Genomic DNA, 15,828 nt, shown 5'->3' on the forward strand with positions numbered 1-15,828 from the left:
AAACAAACTTAAAAAGTAAAGTTTCCAGTGCCTTACTCATGGTTCTAGTAGTATTCGTGTGTTTTGTTTCACTGATATGTTATCGGGACATAATAATTAGCAATTATTTTTACATACTCGTTTTTTTATAGTATGACTAAACATTACATGACATTTAAACTGCATTTACGTGCCCTTCTGTAATAAACGATTAATTTTATTAGGGATACACGTGCCACTGTATGATATAGTAATGTATGTAACATAACACAAGAAAAAAACGTATTTAAACTAAACACAAACGGACAATTTAATTCCCTCCATCATTATTTAATGAACTTTTATTATGTATCTAGCCGTGGACGTTTTTTTGCTTCCGCTTCGCCTGTTCCGGTCCTCTTTCCTGCCTCTCGTTCAAGATGGTGAGTTTCGAGCTGTTTTGAACGATCGGGGAACGCGTTATATTTGTTGAAATTTGCTTTATGTAGACACATAAAACGCATGTCCACAATATATATTTAGTAAAGTGTCTGACTTTATCAGATATGACCTGTTATTTCGGAGTATTGCACATTTAAAGGACGAGGATTGTGTACAACCGAGCATGTGGCTGTTGCTGTAGCAGCACGCCGCATGGCCAGCCCCAACACATTTTTTATATGAAAAAAATGGACTTAAAAACGAATTTGTCAGTTCGACAAACTACTTTATGTCATAACATGTGTGATTATGTGCGTATATATATATCAAGACGTCTCTTGTTGTAGTCGTTCAGTATAAGCAGCCTGATGCTGTTGCGATGGGCACAATACTGCACTGTGAAATATATTACGTGTAGTATGAAGCCATGTTTTATACATATTTTAATTATAATGTGAGTTTCACATTAAAGAAATTAAATTGTCAAAACCAAAATTGTCTCACTTTAAAAATGTCACACTTCATTGTACTGTTCCACGATTCCAAAAGTAAAACTTTAATAAAGCTTATAACATGTATATTATTGTTTAGTGGTCTCCCACTCCTTCTTTTATAACATAGTTTTCTTGTTTTACTGTAAACAAATGTGTATTAACGTTTTTATGGCATTTATTAAACTGATATTTACATTGTCTATCTGATGTTTACAAATAAGATCTTGGTGTTATCCTAACACATTTATGTTTGGTTTCAATTTTTAAATGGCAGACTAAGAAGAGAAGGAACAACGGACGCGCAAAGAAGGGCCGTGGACATGTCCAGCCCATCCGCTGCACTAACTGTGCCCGCTGCGTTCCTAAGGACAAGGCCATCAAAAAGTTTGTCATCAGGAACATTGTGGAGGCCGCTGCTGTGAGAGACATCTCAGAGGCCAGCGTGTTTGACTGTGAGTTCATGTCATGATAATCAACACATTGTTTTTTAAATGCTCATCACTTTCAGTACCAGTGTGAAAAGAGGGTTATCTGCAATTCTCCAAAAATGGCAGTTTATTGAAATCTATACTTGACTTCTGTTGTTTCCCTGGCACTCATTGTTTTACTCTTTTGTGTAGCATATGTATTGCCCAAGCTCTACGTGAAGCTGCATTACTGTGTTAGCTGCGCCATCCACAGTAAAGTGGTGAGAAACAGATCCAGTGATGCTCGTAAGGACCGAACACCACCACCTCGCTTCAGGCCTAGTGTAAGTCTAATGACCACCTCTCATGTATACAGTTGTTTTAAAAAAAGTAATGCAAAAACAAATCTTGGCTTGTATAATATGGATAACTGTAACATTTATAAAAAAAATGTTATTTTAAACTGTTTAAACTTGTTGCTTTGAGTGTTTTTATATCTAAACCTTTCTTCTTTTTCTGTTTTTTTGCAGGGCCCTCCCCCAAGGGCACCTCCAAAACCCATGTGAGGATAATCGGCAATTACATCCTGTGCATTTTATGCACAAATAAAACAATGAAGATCACTGTGTTGTTTCTTTTTCCTTCTTGTTGCTTTGAAAACATCATTTAAGACTAACTTTTATTTATTATCTTTATAGGCTCATTGCATCTAACAATTCTAGTTGTGTGTTGAAGGAATTAAGATCAAAGTTAACGGTCCTCAAGATTTATTTAACATTACCTGATGGGAACAAAGTGACCTGTCTTCTGTGAAGCCTTATATGGTGTGGGACAGTAGTAGTTTTTATGCACAGTACAGTAGTTTTTATGGAGTAGCATCATGAGTATTACTCTTCATAAAAGTTAATCCATATAATTTTTTCTCAATGGGGAACAGGGATAAGGTGACCTAGTTAATTCCGACCAGATCAGTGAACCATTTTTCTGAAACAAAGTGAAGTACTCTACAGGGCAACAAGTGTCTCAAAAATCATTGCCTACTAAATACAGATTGGGAAATATTTCTAGTGTCATGAAATTAAACAGAAACGATCTGGTGAAAAGACTTAAGACATCTGTGGATAAATGAAGATGCATAAAATTTAAATCTTGTTTTACATGTCTTAAAAGCAATAACAACAAGGGAAACTAATCTTGACTGATTCTATAATTCACACATTACAGGGTTAAACAACTATATGGCAGTAGTTTTTTTTTTTTTTCTTTCTTCCTGTAACACTTTTCTGTCTACTTGCCATCTGTTAATTAAATACAGGATTTTGAAAACTGCTGAGTGTCACTAAGTCTCAGTGATCTACTTAGTGAGGTGTGAGTTCTAAATAAGCCTTGTATATTCTCAGACGCACTCCGGCAATGCCACATACTAAATAAATTCACTTTATCCAAATACGAATTCTTTGTGTGTTTTACACTTCAAATACCGAAGACACAAGATCTAGATTAAGAAGAGAGAAAAAAACTAAACTGTCATCAACTGAATTTCTTCAAGCGTTATTTCTGGGACAAATAACTGAAGAGAGTTTCGAGAAGAGGCCTGTTTCCACAAGTTTATATTTCCAGGAACAGCAGTTTTTAAGGACTCGACTTTTAGAGACCATCGACCACAATGGTAGAAGGTGACGGACCTCTGCAGGAGACTGAGTTGGAGACAGAGGAGATAAACAGCGACGAGGAAGCTCTCTACCATTTTAGTCGTTACTCTGAGGCTCGTGCTGCCCTGCCATGGGACCAACGCACATTAAAAGAGAAGGTGCTTCACCACATTGACCGAATCTTCATGTGTTTGCTTGCACTCTTCCTATTGATTCTATTCGGGGAATTCATCTATAAAATGTGGTATGTGACCAGCTGGAGGAAAATCTGGGATTTGATCCTGGAATTAGTTTCATACCTCTTTACACAAGAGAAGGATGAAAACTTAATAGAACTTTAGGAATGGTTATGAAATTGATAACCCACCCAAAAAAACACATGATTCCCTGTTCAGCATTCTACAGACTTTACTGACTCCGGATTTAGAGGAACATGCCATGACATGACACTGTCTTATCAATTCTAGTAAAATCTTGTTTTAGTTGTGTTTAGAGCTGTGAAATGTTTTATCTGAGTATGAGTCTGTGATTCACATTTATGACGTTGCGAGTTTTTATTTCTGTTAATAAAAACATTGTGTCATTTTATTGTATATTTGTCTCTGGGGCTGTTTCTGTTATTTTTCAAAAGAATGTTAATGTAAACACAAACACTTAAATTTAATGGAATTAATAGCAACTGTAACAAAAACAGGAATGTAAGAATTTTTTTAAATGGTCATGCTAATAGGAGCTAAAAATGTTTTACGTCACACGTAGATAAATGACGTTAAAGCATGCAAACAAAGCAAAGTTTTTGTCTGTAAAGATCATATTTACAAATTAAATATGACTTCGACACTATTGCTGCTCCCACCAAGTTCAAGCACATTGACAGACTGTACACACTTCATTGGATGCCCGGTCTCGGAAGTCGACACAGCATCCAATCAGCATCTGTCATTTTGACACGACGCTCGAGCAGCCAATCATATTGCTGCGTACTGTTACGCCCTTTAGTCCTTTCCCTCTGTGCGTTCTATTCGTTCTCTCGTTTCCGGATATTGCAGCGTGACCGACGTTTCGTGTCTTTCACAGACTTAAAGTACGTTTTCTTTAAAAATGTCCTTCCATAACCTTTATCGAGTCATTTTTATAAATGCTAATTATTGTTTCATATACTACAGTTTCTTAAATATAACAGATTTTTTCTGCTCAGTAACAACCAACAAGCTGACGCTAGTTAGCTAGTTAATGCTAAAGCTACACTCCATTTTGTCTTCTTGAAGTCCTTGTAATGTGGGAGACTTTGCACATTTTTCAATTGTGTAATGTGGGATCGAAAAATAGTTTTTGCTACATGACAGTGTTTCTGAAGACAACAATTCCACCCTAAGTTATATATACACGCAGAACACGTTTGGTTTAATGGGGGGCTTCTTAAGCTAATGTTTCTATGTTTCCTAACAAATTGATTCGCATATAAATGAGTTTTGACTGTGGGTTAATACATTTAGTATATTAACAAATTTAAACTGATCAATATGTTAAAATGCTGTCAGTGTGACCAAAAAATGTGAATTGTAACACCACGATCTAAAAATAAATAGGGGGTTTTAACACGAGGTGGAATGGCATCTCACGCACAGAACCCATTGGCACATCATGCCATTCAATTTAGTGTCACATCCGGTTTCTAGTGGCATATGCCTATTCACGGGCTCTGGCATGTTCCACTATTAAGTGACATGTCCGGTTTCTAGCGGTTGTTGTGGATTATGGATAATCGCAAATAGAATGCATGTTGTGGCACCTCAGGGAGTGACTGCAGCATAATTGTGAAATTAATCTAAAGAATATTTTGTTGTTGTTGGGATTGCTTGGTGTATTAAGTGATCAACTAGGTTATGTAAAGTGCAATAAAATGAATTATTGATGAATGGGATGGTTGCTTGGTATTTAACCGGGTGTGATTGTGTGTAATCTCTCCTGTAGAATGCGTTACGTGGCCGCTTACCTGTTGGCTGTGCTGGGTGGCAACAACAACCCATCCGCTAAAGACATCAAAAGCATCCTTGGGAGTGTTGGAATCGAGGCCGACGATGAGCGTCTTAACAAGGTTGGTTTAGTTTGTCTTGTAATCCTTATAAATCAACCCAGTAATAGATATTCATAATTTCATCAACCACGTCCAATTTTAGCTGAATTATTTGAATTAGTACCAATATTTTTTTTATGAATCCTCATTACTACATTACATTGGATGTATGTGACACTTTAAGAACCTTGAAGTCTAAAATATCTCTGGTATATTACTAAAGTGACTGCTTTAAGAGTTGCTCTCTTGTGCCCTTGTTTCTATGTTGTTTGTGGTAAGTAGGACAGATTCTTACCTGTAGCATTTAATTCTCAAATGAGTCAATATCTCTTATGCTTTTTGTTATTACTCACTCAATAGGTCATTAGTGAGCTTAATGGCAAGGACATCAATGAAGTCATGAATGCCGGTAAGATTGAACTTCTTTGTTAGTGTGGATTTTGTTGTACATAATGTCAAAAAGCTATAACTTCTTATCTCCTCCTGCAGGCCTATCTAAGTTAGCCTCCGTACCAGCAGGTGGTGCAGTGGCCGGTCTCTGCCGTAGCTGCTTCTGGCGGGGCCGCTCCTGCTGTCGAAGCACCTGCAGGTGGGTAGTTTGTTCATGCACAAAGTTTGAAAGAGGAGGTCTTCCAAAAATTCATCACTTACTGAACTACATGCTGTTACTTTCTTACATGGCACACAAAGTAGTCATAAAAGCACAATTACAGTATGATGTTGTTGATGATTCAAAATGCCTGTCTCAAGGAATTTGCTGCGAAAATGTGTTGTTGTCACATTTTTTCAATTTCATTTGTTTATAGTCTCTACATTACACTGCTTTTTTTCAAATCCCAATCATGGTAAACCCATCTCTGTGTCACATATTTAACAAGTAATTTAGTTTTATCGGATAGCCGCAGTCCTTTATCCTTCCATTTTATTGGATTGTAATTTGAACATAAAGTGTAGGGCTAAAAAACTTGTGATTGCATGTGTGAGTGCGTGTGTGATTTGACATTTGCATATGTGCTTTGCCTTTCAGCGGAAGAGAAAAAGGAAGAGAAGAAAGACGAATCCGAAGAGTCTGACGAAGACATGGGCTTTGGCCTCTTTGATTAATCTGTCTTTTTTATTTCTAAAAAACGCAATAAAAAAGGAAACATTTGAGTTAAATGTTTGTGCCTCCTTTTTGGTCTGTAAAACTTTAAAATTAACCTTGCTTAGGAAATTTGACAGGTTCAAAAACGTTTTACTCCCGCACAAAATTGAGAAAATTCGCTGTTTCAGCTCTTGTTGAATATTTGCCATCTCAGTGAAAAAAACCTGTTTGAGGAAAGCGACCTTTTCAAAATAAGACATATTGCTTAGAGGTTTGAAAATCACAACGTGTGCCTAGCCAACCTCCTGGAGCCTGCTCAGGTGAAAAGTCAATAGTGTTATTGCGGCCATCAATCAGAAGTCTGAAGTTGTGATGTGTAAAATTAGATCAGGTGACACAATAGCACACAGTGGCAGTGCCTTGTTATTCTGGCTGGAGACTCTCTATCTCTAAATAAACAGAGGCTTGACTGTTATTTTACTCGGTATCTTATGGCTCTCTTCGAGATATAAATGACGACATTTAAAATGATCTGTTATATAAGTATCGTAAAATTTAACGTTTGCCTGCTCCTTAGCTCACTAAAGCAAACTTAGCTGGCAGTTTATTTCCAAAACAAAATTCTAATTACCGAAGATTTGAAGAAGTTTTGATTTTGGTTCCATCAACATTGAACAGTGTTTATATTTGAGGTGTCGCAATGTGATGGTATTGATAGTAATTTTCATATTAATAATTAAATATCTTATATTGGGACATTCCAATGAAATACAACAGCTGTAATGACACCCTCGAGATAGGGAAGCACTGGACATCAGAGTTAGTTCCGAGTTTAAAATTCATTCAGAGCAGCCGGAAGAGTACTACCACAAGCTCAAGGACCATCTGTGGAATCTAAAGTCATTAGAGTCATTGTGTATCAGCTTACCAACATGGATACACTATAACATTTCATTTTCAAATTGAATTGGTGGTGTTAAGTCCCACAGAGCTGAATGAGGACCAGTGGGCAAGCTCCATTATTCTTACCTTTATTATCACCCCAAGTACATAGATGCTGTTCAAGATGATCACAACGAGCAAATGTTTCACTGGTAAAAGTTGTTCATCATTGGCAGCTGTCCATGGAAGCAGGTTTAAAGCAGCTGCCAAAAACGGGAAGTTAATTTTGAGAATAGGTCTAAAAGCATTTGGAGATGCCTCTTTTCACCTTTCTATACAATGTATAAATATTTTTATGTATGGCTTTAAGTGATATTTCACCCCCAATATAAAATCCTTTAATCATTTGCTCACCCTCATGTCATTCCAAACCTGTATGAGTTTCTTCTGCAGAGCAGAAAATAAGTTATTTTGAAAAATGGTGGTATCCATCTCTGTGTCACATATTTAACAAGTAATTTAGTTTTATCGGATAGCCGCAGTCCTTTATCCTTCCATTTTATTGGATTGTAATTTGAACATTGACTTTCATTGTATAAACACAAAACCACTGAAGCATTTCTCAAAATATCTTCTTATGTGGTCCACAAAGGAAGGGGTCATATGCACTTTTAAACGATAGGAGGGTGAATAAATGATGACAGTATTTTTGTTTGACAGTAAGTTTCATTATTCCATAATTTTATAAACAGTGCATGGTACAATGAGTCATTGCAGTAATGCGTTATGGATGCTTTCTTTTATGAATATACAAAAATGTTTTGCCATGTTGATCTTTGGGTTTGTGTACAGTATATACAGTTTCTAGGTAAGGTTCTTTATCTCAGAACCATTGTTATCATTGAACAAATGCTGTTGTTTATCAAACAGATTTTTGTGCTGGGTGAATCACACTTTCGCTCGTTCTCTGAGCTTTGGCAGAAATTTAAAACAGAACATGATTTTACAGCTGCAATTCTTCTTTACTTTGCATAAGACTTTTCCAAACAAATTAAACAAGTAAAGTTTTTCATGAAATCCAAATTGACCCAATTTAAGATCTTAAAGGGATAGTTCAATCAAAAATAAAAGTTCTGTCATCGTTTAGCCTCTTCATCCTGACGTCTTTCAAAGTCTGTGTATGACTCTTTCCTCTGTGGAACTCAAAAGAAGATATTTTGAGAAATGTCGCAGTAGTATTGTGTTCATACAGTGTAAGTCAAAATATCTTCTTTTATATTCTGCATAAGACAGAATGTCATACAGGTTTGGAGTGACATGAGGGTGAGTATATGATGAAAGAATTTTAATTTTGGGTAAACAACCCCTTTAAAACCATTTTAGCCATTTGATCTCATTCTTGGATTTTTCAGATTCGTTCTTCTACAATTTCCATCTTTGGTGCTCTATTTTCCACACCCCAGACCTGAAATGACCTGCCCGTGTTTCATTAAAATAATACAATATATATATATATACTGTATGTTTATAGTTTTCTCTTATTTTAGTTTTTCATGTTTTTGTTTTTTGTGCATTATTAGTAAACTTTTACAATGTATAATTTCAATTTAAAAAGCTTTAATGCAAAACAATGATCATGAAAGGCAATGACAGACCACAGTTTATAAAAAATATGTTTTTATTCAGAATGTCAGCATATTCTGTATACGCCCGCATACACAGTTACAACATATTTCTCAGTTCTATACACAACATTGGATTACATGCTAAGATTTCCTGTATTAAGATGCAAGTTTGCTAGTTGTCGCAAGTGGCTTCTTCATAGATATTTTGACAATTTTCACGATGAGGTACTGTTCATGTTATTCTCTATCTCTCTCTGAAAAAAAGCCATCAGACTTCACCATTAATATGTATTTTGCTGACGATTAAAGCATCTAAGGTACTTTCAAGGTACGTTCGATCTTTATTTGTTCCCTGAGAATTGCTGCTGACAAAATGCTCTATCAATTGAGCTACAGGAGTACTGATTTACATCAATTTGTTATAAAAAAAATGTTTAAATTAATATAATGTTAACACCTTTTCACAGTTTTCAATCAGTCTATAGTATATCCACCATCATGTCTCCAGTTTGGTGGTATAAGGTTTCAATGTTGTACCAAGAAGCAAGTCTTCGAAAGGAGTAGATCTTTTTTAGATGCTTGAGTAGTCTTGGTCAAAGTTCTCTGTTTTAGTGTCATTGAGATGTGGATGACTCTCACTCATGTGAGTAAAGCGATCTTGGAGATACTGGTTCCCGAAGCCCATGACTTGGCCTGTAGCTTGGCGATGGAGATTAGCCACCCTGGCTGTAAAATCCAGAGTAAAGGCGAACTTCACCAGTTCTGGCGCAGCCACGGGCCGCTGGGTTTTCTTATCAGGAACTTCAGACTGTACATACTGGTCGGCCATTTGCTGGAACGATCTATAGGAGATGCCCTCCAGAAATGAGTTCACGACCATGTTGTCTTTCAGCTGAAGAAAACAGGTTATGAGAGAACATTAGATGTTTATTCCTATGTGTAAAATGAACTTTTTAAAATGTAGATTCCTCTGTTTTAGATGCTGATTGGTCAATACGTGCCAGAAAAATAAAGTATAGTAACTATGCAACTATAGGAGCCATAACATGAAACATCCTGTCTAATATGTACAGTATATATCAATTAGGCCTAGTGTACCCACCCATACAGTTCTGTTATTGTATAATTAAGACGATCAGTACAATTAACAATTTGTTAAAAGAAAATGAACAATATAATGTTTATTGTAACTTTGCGTCTACTTAAGTAAAAGTACAGTTAAAACGAAAGGGGAGGAGTTCTCCACTTTCATCCTTTCGACTGACCCAGATGAAATTGCAAAACGAAAAATATTTCTTTGAGAGGTAATGAAATGAAAGTAACCCACCTTGTTGTCCATAGAGTCGCCTTCTTGTTTTATCAGTTCTGTGATCCTCTTTATAACATCTTCATAGTCTTCTGAAGCAAAAGTAAGCAGAAATAAAACAGAAGCATGAGGAAATATTCTGGCAAATACACTTTGTGCTCTTTGTTTTTCTACAAAATTGTAGATTACAAAATTCTTGTACAATTACTTTGTTTGTCTAGAGAAAACCTAATCTGAAAAACTCAACACCTAAGATTTTCAACATTTTTAAGGTTTGGATGATATAGAAATCGGCTCTTGTTAATGATTTTCTTGCATTTTCAAAGTGTAGTTTTAAAAAACACTCACTTTTTACACCGTTCTGGCCGGTTGGTTGCAAAGCAGCATTCCCATCGGCTGGACCGTCCTTCACTTCATGCACAATTTTCTCCAGCTCCTCCGACACTTTCTCATAATAACAGTCGGTTGCCTCCACCTCGATAGCTATGTAAGGGAAAAGTTCATTAGATCTTTTTCAGATATTGAAACCTTAAGTCAACACAACTGGGAAAAAAACAAAGTTGTGCACAGATGTAGAAAATATGAGCAAGATACGTACGCTTTCCTGTAGACATATCTCCACTTCTCCTCCATTTTGCTGATCTCCTGCTGGATTGTTTCTTTTTCATATTTTTGGAACGACGCAGGCCACTATCGCTCCTCGAAAGGGTCTCAGGTAAAGGCAAACAGGAGATCTGCGGTGTCAAGAGTTGTGAAACAGGACGTGATTCTTCGGCTGTCGGAGGATCTTGTTCTTTCTCCTGGTTTCCTTTGGAAAACCAGTTCAAGAAACTCTTCCATACTGTGGGCTTTTTCGACTTCTTGCCATCTTTGGTTTTCCTTTCCTCTAAAGAATGCTCTAATTCATCTGACCTCTTCGTTTGAGCATCTCCAGCAGTATTTGTCGAGAGAGTTAAAACATCATTTTCATCTTCCTTGACCTTATCTGACTGATACCATTTCTTCGGTTTGCTGTTAGACTTTTGTGACGCATTAGAGCCGTCGTTGCGACGGAGACTGCCTTTAATTTTCCACTTTTTGAATTTCTTCTCAGGCAACGTTTCAACCTTCTTGTCTGGTTCGGATGCAGCGAAGGCCTCTTGTACAACATCCTCATCTGCGACGAAGTTTTGCACACTCAAGTTAAGGGATGTGTCACTGGAATGTTTGCGATCTCTTTTCTTCCGCTCCGCTATGGTGACCCATTTATGTGACCTTTGCTCCTGTCTCCTGGGACACTGGGATCCATCGTTCAGGCTCAGACTTCGTGTGACGTACACTTCTAAAAGTCGTTTACGGTCCTTTTCTCCCACGGACAGCAGCTGGGGGCTGGGCTGTGTATTCTGTTCGCTTGAAAAGGACGCCATTCTGTCTTACTGTAAAAAACAACAAAAACTTATTTAGATCATTCATAGTTGACCCATAATCGTTTGTATTCATGACAACCTTAAAAAAAATGAACTATGGTTTAAGTAAAAGTGTAGTAACCATGTTTTTAGCAAACTGATTAACTGCATTATCAAAATTTTAATACAAATATCATGATTAAATTATGTAATACAAAAAACACAGTTTTACTTTGATTACTAGGCTACTAAATACTGGGTTAGTTTTTATAAGAGTAGCTCGCTACATAGGGGCCTAATAAACAATATAATAAAGCATATACCAAACTGATAATGTAAATTAAAATTGAAAACATTTCAACGCGTGAATTTTTCAAGCAGCCCAAACACAAACAAATTCCAACATACGATAACTTAAGTGAATAACAATGGATGTTGTCTTACAGTTTCTCGCGCCCTCGTCTCCGACGGTGAACGAATGCCAATGTTTGCGCGTTCAATGTCTCTTAGATATGAGCTTAATGTTAGTCACTCCTATATCAACGAAAGGTGTGACGTCATCCAGGTGAACTCGTGCTCGTGAGAGGCGTACTCAACTTCATGCGGTCCTGCGCAGATGCATTGGCTTCAACACCAGAGTATCGCGAGACCAATATAAAAGCTGCGTTTTTTAATCGCTCTCGCGGTACTTAACAATTGGTCTGCGCAGCTCCGAAAGCTCACCTTCAGGGAAACGCGTCAGGTGTTGTTTACAGTTTCGACCACTTTGGATTATGACACGAATAAGGAAATAAAAACGAAATAAAAAGGAACCTAACCTATATATATCCTTGCATGAACTGATATACACCTTTTTTTTGCAATATTAAATATTTTAAATATTTTCAGTTGATCCTTTCACTAAACTAAACATTTTGGTTTGAAGTCATGGGCCACTTTAGAATGAGACCGAGATTGCGTCATTCAGAGATCAGTAACACGGAGCCATTTACTGTAGATCTCATTTGATGACTAACAACCAAATAAAATAAATTGTTGAAGGTTAAAAAAGTCCTGGACTTCTGTAAACGTCTTACTATTGCCCAAGCTCATGATAACACATGGAAAATGTAGCACATATTGAAAATGAAACTATGAAACGGTTCAAGTAAAATTGCGGGATTAAATTGTTGTATTTAATTGTTTAAATGACATTTAAAGTTTTCCGTCAATAACAAAGTTTACCCTCCTCTCTTACCTATGACTTTATTTGGACATTCCTTTCGGGATTTGCTACAATGCACCATGTCTTGTCACTTTAAAGAGAGAGGGAATTTCCATTTATGGTCAAACAAGTTTGCTGGCATTGTCTTTTTCTTATTGACTGCACATTAAACATGAACCGTGTTCACCAAAAAAGGTCATAAGAGGATCTAATAAATTGATATTATAGAGAGAGTTAGGTCACTATGGTTTTGCATGTAGGCTTGCACATATTATTACAGGAGACCTTTTTTCTTACAATGTCCTTGTTCTCAACCTTATGAGAAAGTGCATTAACTAATGTTGTGTTTGTGACATTGAAAGTGAAGATCATCACTTTCATATGGAATGACTCAAGAATGAATAAATATTGACACGTTTTCCTTTTGGTGTCTATGCTAAGCAGTGCAATATTATGGCCACTAGAGGTCATCTAAGTATATAATGTTGGTGCACTGCATAGCATGCTTTACTGTATGTAGACACTTTCCTGTAAAGCAGGTGGTTTACTTGATGGTGATTTCACTGAACATGTCCTGCATTACGTCACTGTAAACAGGTCAGTTTTTGCAACATAGTATGGAAGGTGTGTGTCACTCATCAGGTGTGTCCAGAGGTAGTCCTACAAAATGTGGTTTATGGGAAATCTTGCACAACACAAACATGTGTATAGGGAAGTTTGCCTTTGTTTTAAGATTCGGAGAAACGTTTAACCTTTAAATATGACATCAGTATTGTCGAAATTATGAAATTAACTTTTTTACAGACAAAAACGTGCAGATGAACACATTTCAGATTTAAGCCGTGTAATAGCAAACCAGTTTTTTGGTCATCTAAAGAGTAGCCAGTGTTAGAGGTGACCCTAAATGCAAGTTTGATGTACATAAGCCACACATTTGTAAAAATAGATTTAAAAGATGGCTGTAAATGTAACAAATTTATGTAGATCTATGATTTGGCGGCACACGTGTCTGGACACTTGATGGCATAATAAATGAAGAGAAGATCTCCTTCAACGTTAACAATGCAAATCTGGCTATGTTTACAAACATACACATATGTTCTCAGCAGATGATTATTTTTTTCGCATATTGCATCTATAAGAATACAAATGCTTCCTAAAGATGTGTATTTCTCTCCAATACTGCTCTTGGTTTTTATGACCAAATGATCTGTGTTGTGTTGTTGATTAACTGCATCAGTGAAAGGCTGAGCACAAAGTACAAACTTGAAAGTTTGACAGATGTCATAAAACGAATTTATAGGTCTTTCAAAAATATGATATCACTTTAATACTATAAAATGATAAATATTAATGAAGAATGTTTAAGAAGAATTGTTTTGAGTGACAATGCTTGACATGTCATTTCAACAACCCAGGCACGGGTGACTTCGCCAAATTGCAGTTATTTCACTATGGACTGTACTCCAGTTATTAGACCAGTGACCATTTTAAATTATTGAGTGAGACCAAAACATCAGCTAAATAATTAATGAACAGGGCGTAGCAAAGCTGTGTAATGGAGAATCAGAGAGACAGGCCTGAAGCAACAGGGGAAATCCCTCATGGGATGAGGAAACGTTCATTAGCTATTTTAACACTTTAATTGTGATGAGGGTAAGGGACAAACAATGTGTGTTTCTCTTGTTTGTGTAACATAACTTTGATAGACAGCATTTATATGAAGAAGATTCAAACGTTTATGATGATGTGCTACTTGTGTCACTTTGAATTGGATTGCAACCAGGAAGAATATCCTTTCAAAATGTACTAATACAATAAGAATTATAAAAATAATACTAAATATTAATAAATGATATTAAATTGAATAATAATTCATAATTATTAATAAAAGCAGATTATTATAGCAATTTTAAATGCGGGAAACAAGCCAAGAATCTGACTATAGACAAACAATTACCACGTTGTTATTAATAAAACATTGAAAATTGGTACATATTGAAACACAGTAAACAAAATGAAAAATGTCACCTGACTTTTATGCGACTCTTCACAGATGACGTTTCACAATCGCCAATTGCCTTGCGCATGCGTACATCGCGGGGCTCGGATTTCGCTTCATTAGAGGTTTGTCAGACTTTTTAAAATGCGTTTTTTGTTAAAACGACTTTCGTTTTCTTACCCATCTTTTGCATTATAATGACGTTTTTATAAAGGCGTTATATTTTAAAATAATACATTTGTATCTCGAAGTTGTACTTTCGTTACTCTAACATTGAAAGGTGTTTAGACTTGAGACCATAGGAATTTGTTAAAGCGGTAAAACTGTAGTAACAATAGTGTTGTAATTTTATTCTTAGTAAAACTATACAACAACCCCAAATGTACTATATTTACAATACAATCCTTGAGGTACTGTACGGTATTTGTAGTAAAACTGAGGTAAATCAAATGACGCACTCATTTTCCAAAGGGATATACCATAGTCACTTCAGATTGAAATTTACGTCACACTTAGGTGACAGTTTTGGAATAAACATGAGTGAGCTAGACACCTAAGGTAACCCAAACATGCAGATGAATCACAGCTGACGTTCAAAATGATAAATGCAAAGTACGTCACCATCAACAAAGGTTTAGTGTGACTTTGACTGATTCAATAATATGATAAAACATTATGTTATATTTTCTATATTGACTACCCCAAAACAACACATATTTCAAATATGTCACTAAATACCACATGTGAACATGATTGACTGCATTTATAGTAAATTATTTGCGAAACGGGTGTATACCCTAGAGACTGAACACATAAAGTTGGTGTTGCCATTAGAGGATATTTGTCATCTGTTTACAGTATTTTGTAGGTAAGGGCACAGCATGAAACCCTAAGCCTAAAAAAGAATAAACAAGCATGTCATAAAAAAAAGGTGCCACTGAATGTGATGCTGTTTTGAGTTAGTTTCGAATTTGAAGACTCAGTCAAGCTCAATTGGCGGAGGATAGCATGACGGTTATTGGTTTGAATCCAAGAAACACACACACTGTTCAAAAATGTGTAAATCACTTTGGATAAAAGCGTCTGTCTGATGCATACTTAATGTCATGCGTAATTCACTTTTCCAAATTACCAAGCAAACCTTTCTTTGATAAGAAGTCCAATCACCTCGTCTGGTGCGCACACTAAAGTTACCTCGCTAATCAGGATTGCGTGAAAGTACAAAGCGAACTACGCTCGGGTTATAGGGGTCAGTTTCTTTCACTTTCTGCCCGTTGTAGATGTAATCAGTCTTAGCGAGCCTTAACTCGC

At 36.3% G+C, this 15,828-nt stretch overlaps 3 protein-coding genes across 4 annotated transcripts; 2 read left to right on the top strand and 1 right to left on the bottom strand.

The window, feature by feature from the left end:
* The first annotated feature begins 349 nt into the window (after positions 1-349).
* Positions 350-1,923, top strand: rps26l (ribosomal protein S26, like). The gene is made up of 4 exons (XM_056750635.1): positions 350-401; positions 1,168-1,345; positions 1,514-1,644; positions 1,831-1,923. The coding sequence occupies exons 1-4, from the start codon at positions 399-401 to the stop codon at positions 1,864-1,866; spliced, it is 348 nt and encodes a 115-aa protein (XP_056606613.1). The 5' UTR covers positions 350-398; the 3' UTR covers positions 1,867-1,923.
* A 1,998-nt stretch (positions 1,924-3,921) lies between these two features.
* rplp2 (ribosomal protein, large P2) lies at positions 3,922-6,181 on the top strand. Its single transcript, XM_056750636.1, is given in 6 exon segments — positions 3,922-4,036; positions 4,927-5,050; positions 5,390-5,438; positions 5,519-5,562; positions 5,564-5,618; positions 6,057-6,181. Coding segments are annotated over 5 exon segments (348 nt in total). The 5' UTR covers positions 3,922-4,036; position 4,927; the 3' UTR covers positions 6,134-6,181.
* Positions 6,182-8,655: 2,474 nt separating this feature from the next.
* Positions 8,656-11,867, bottom strand: LOC130424861 (uncharacterized). 2 transcript variants are annotated; one of them, XM_056750825.1, is made up of 5 exons: positions 11,756-11,867; positions 10,525-11,341; positions 10,275-10,409; positions 9,948-10,015; positions 8,656-9,512 (listed from the first exon to the last, which is right to left on the bottom strand). In XM_056750825.1, exons 2-5 carry the CDS (start codon positions 11,330-11,332, stop codon positions 9,192-9,194), a joined length of 1,332 nt encoding a protein of 443 aa, XP_056606803.1. In that variant the 5' UTR covers positions 11,333-11,341; positions 11,756-11,867; the 3' UTR covers positions 8,656-9,191. The 2 variants fall into 2 exon arrangements, with proteins under 2 accessions (XP_056606803.1, XP_056606801.1); XM_056750823.1 differs by having other exon boundaries at positions 9,948-10,018.
* Between the last annotated feature and the right edge of the window lie 3,961 nt (positions 11,868-15,828).

The sequence above is a fragment of the Triplophysa dalaica genome, chromosome 6 (genome assembly GCF_015846415.1).
Source record: "Triplophysa dalaica isolate WHDGS20190420 chromosome 6, ASM1584641v1, whole genome shotgun sequence".
In the NCBI taxonomy this organism is placed as follows: Eukaryota; Metazoa; Chordata; class Actinopteri; order Cypriniformes; family Nemacheilidae; genus Triplophysa; species Triplophysa dalaica.

Bases quoted from the DNA above. Each gene is read 5' to 3' on its own strand.
- rps26l (XM_056750635.1), top strand. The intron at 1,346-1,513 runs GTGAGTTCATGT...TCTTTTGTGTAG, and splicing joins AGAGGCCAGCGTGTTTGACT to CATATGTATTGCCCAAGCTC. The intron at 1,645-1,830 runs GTAAGTCTAATG...GTTTTTTTGCAG, and splicing joins CACCTCGCTTCAGGCCTAGT to GGCCCTCCCCCAAGGGCACC.
- LOC130424861 (XM_056750823.1), bottom strand. From the start codon at position 11,332: ATGGCGTCCTTTTCAAGCGAACAGAATACACAGCCCAGCCCCCAGCTG. The intron at 10,410-10,524 runs GTACGTATCTTG...TCCCTTACATAG, and splicing joins AGATATGTCTACAGGAAAGC to CTATCGAGGTGGAGGCAACC. The intron at 10,019-10,274 runs GTGAGTGTTTTT...CTTTTGCTTCAG, and splicing joins CGGCCAGAACGGTGTAAAAA to AAGACTATGAAGATGTTATA.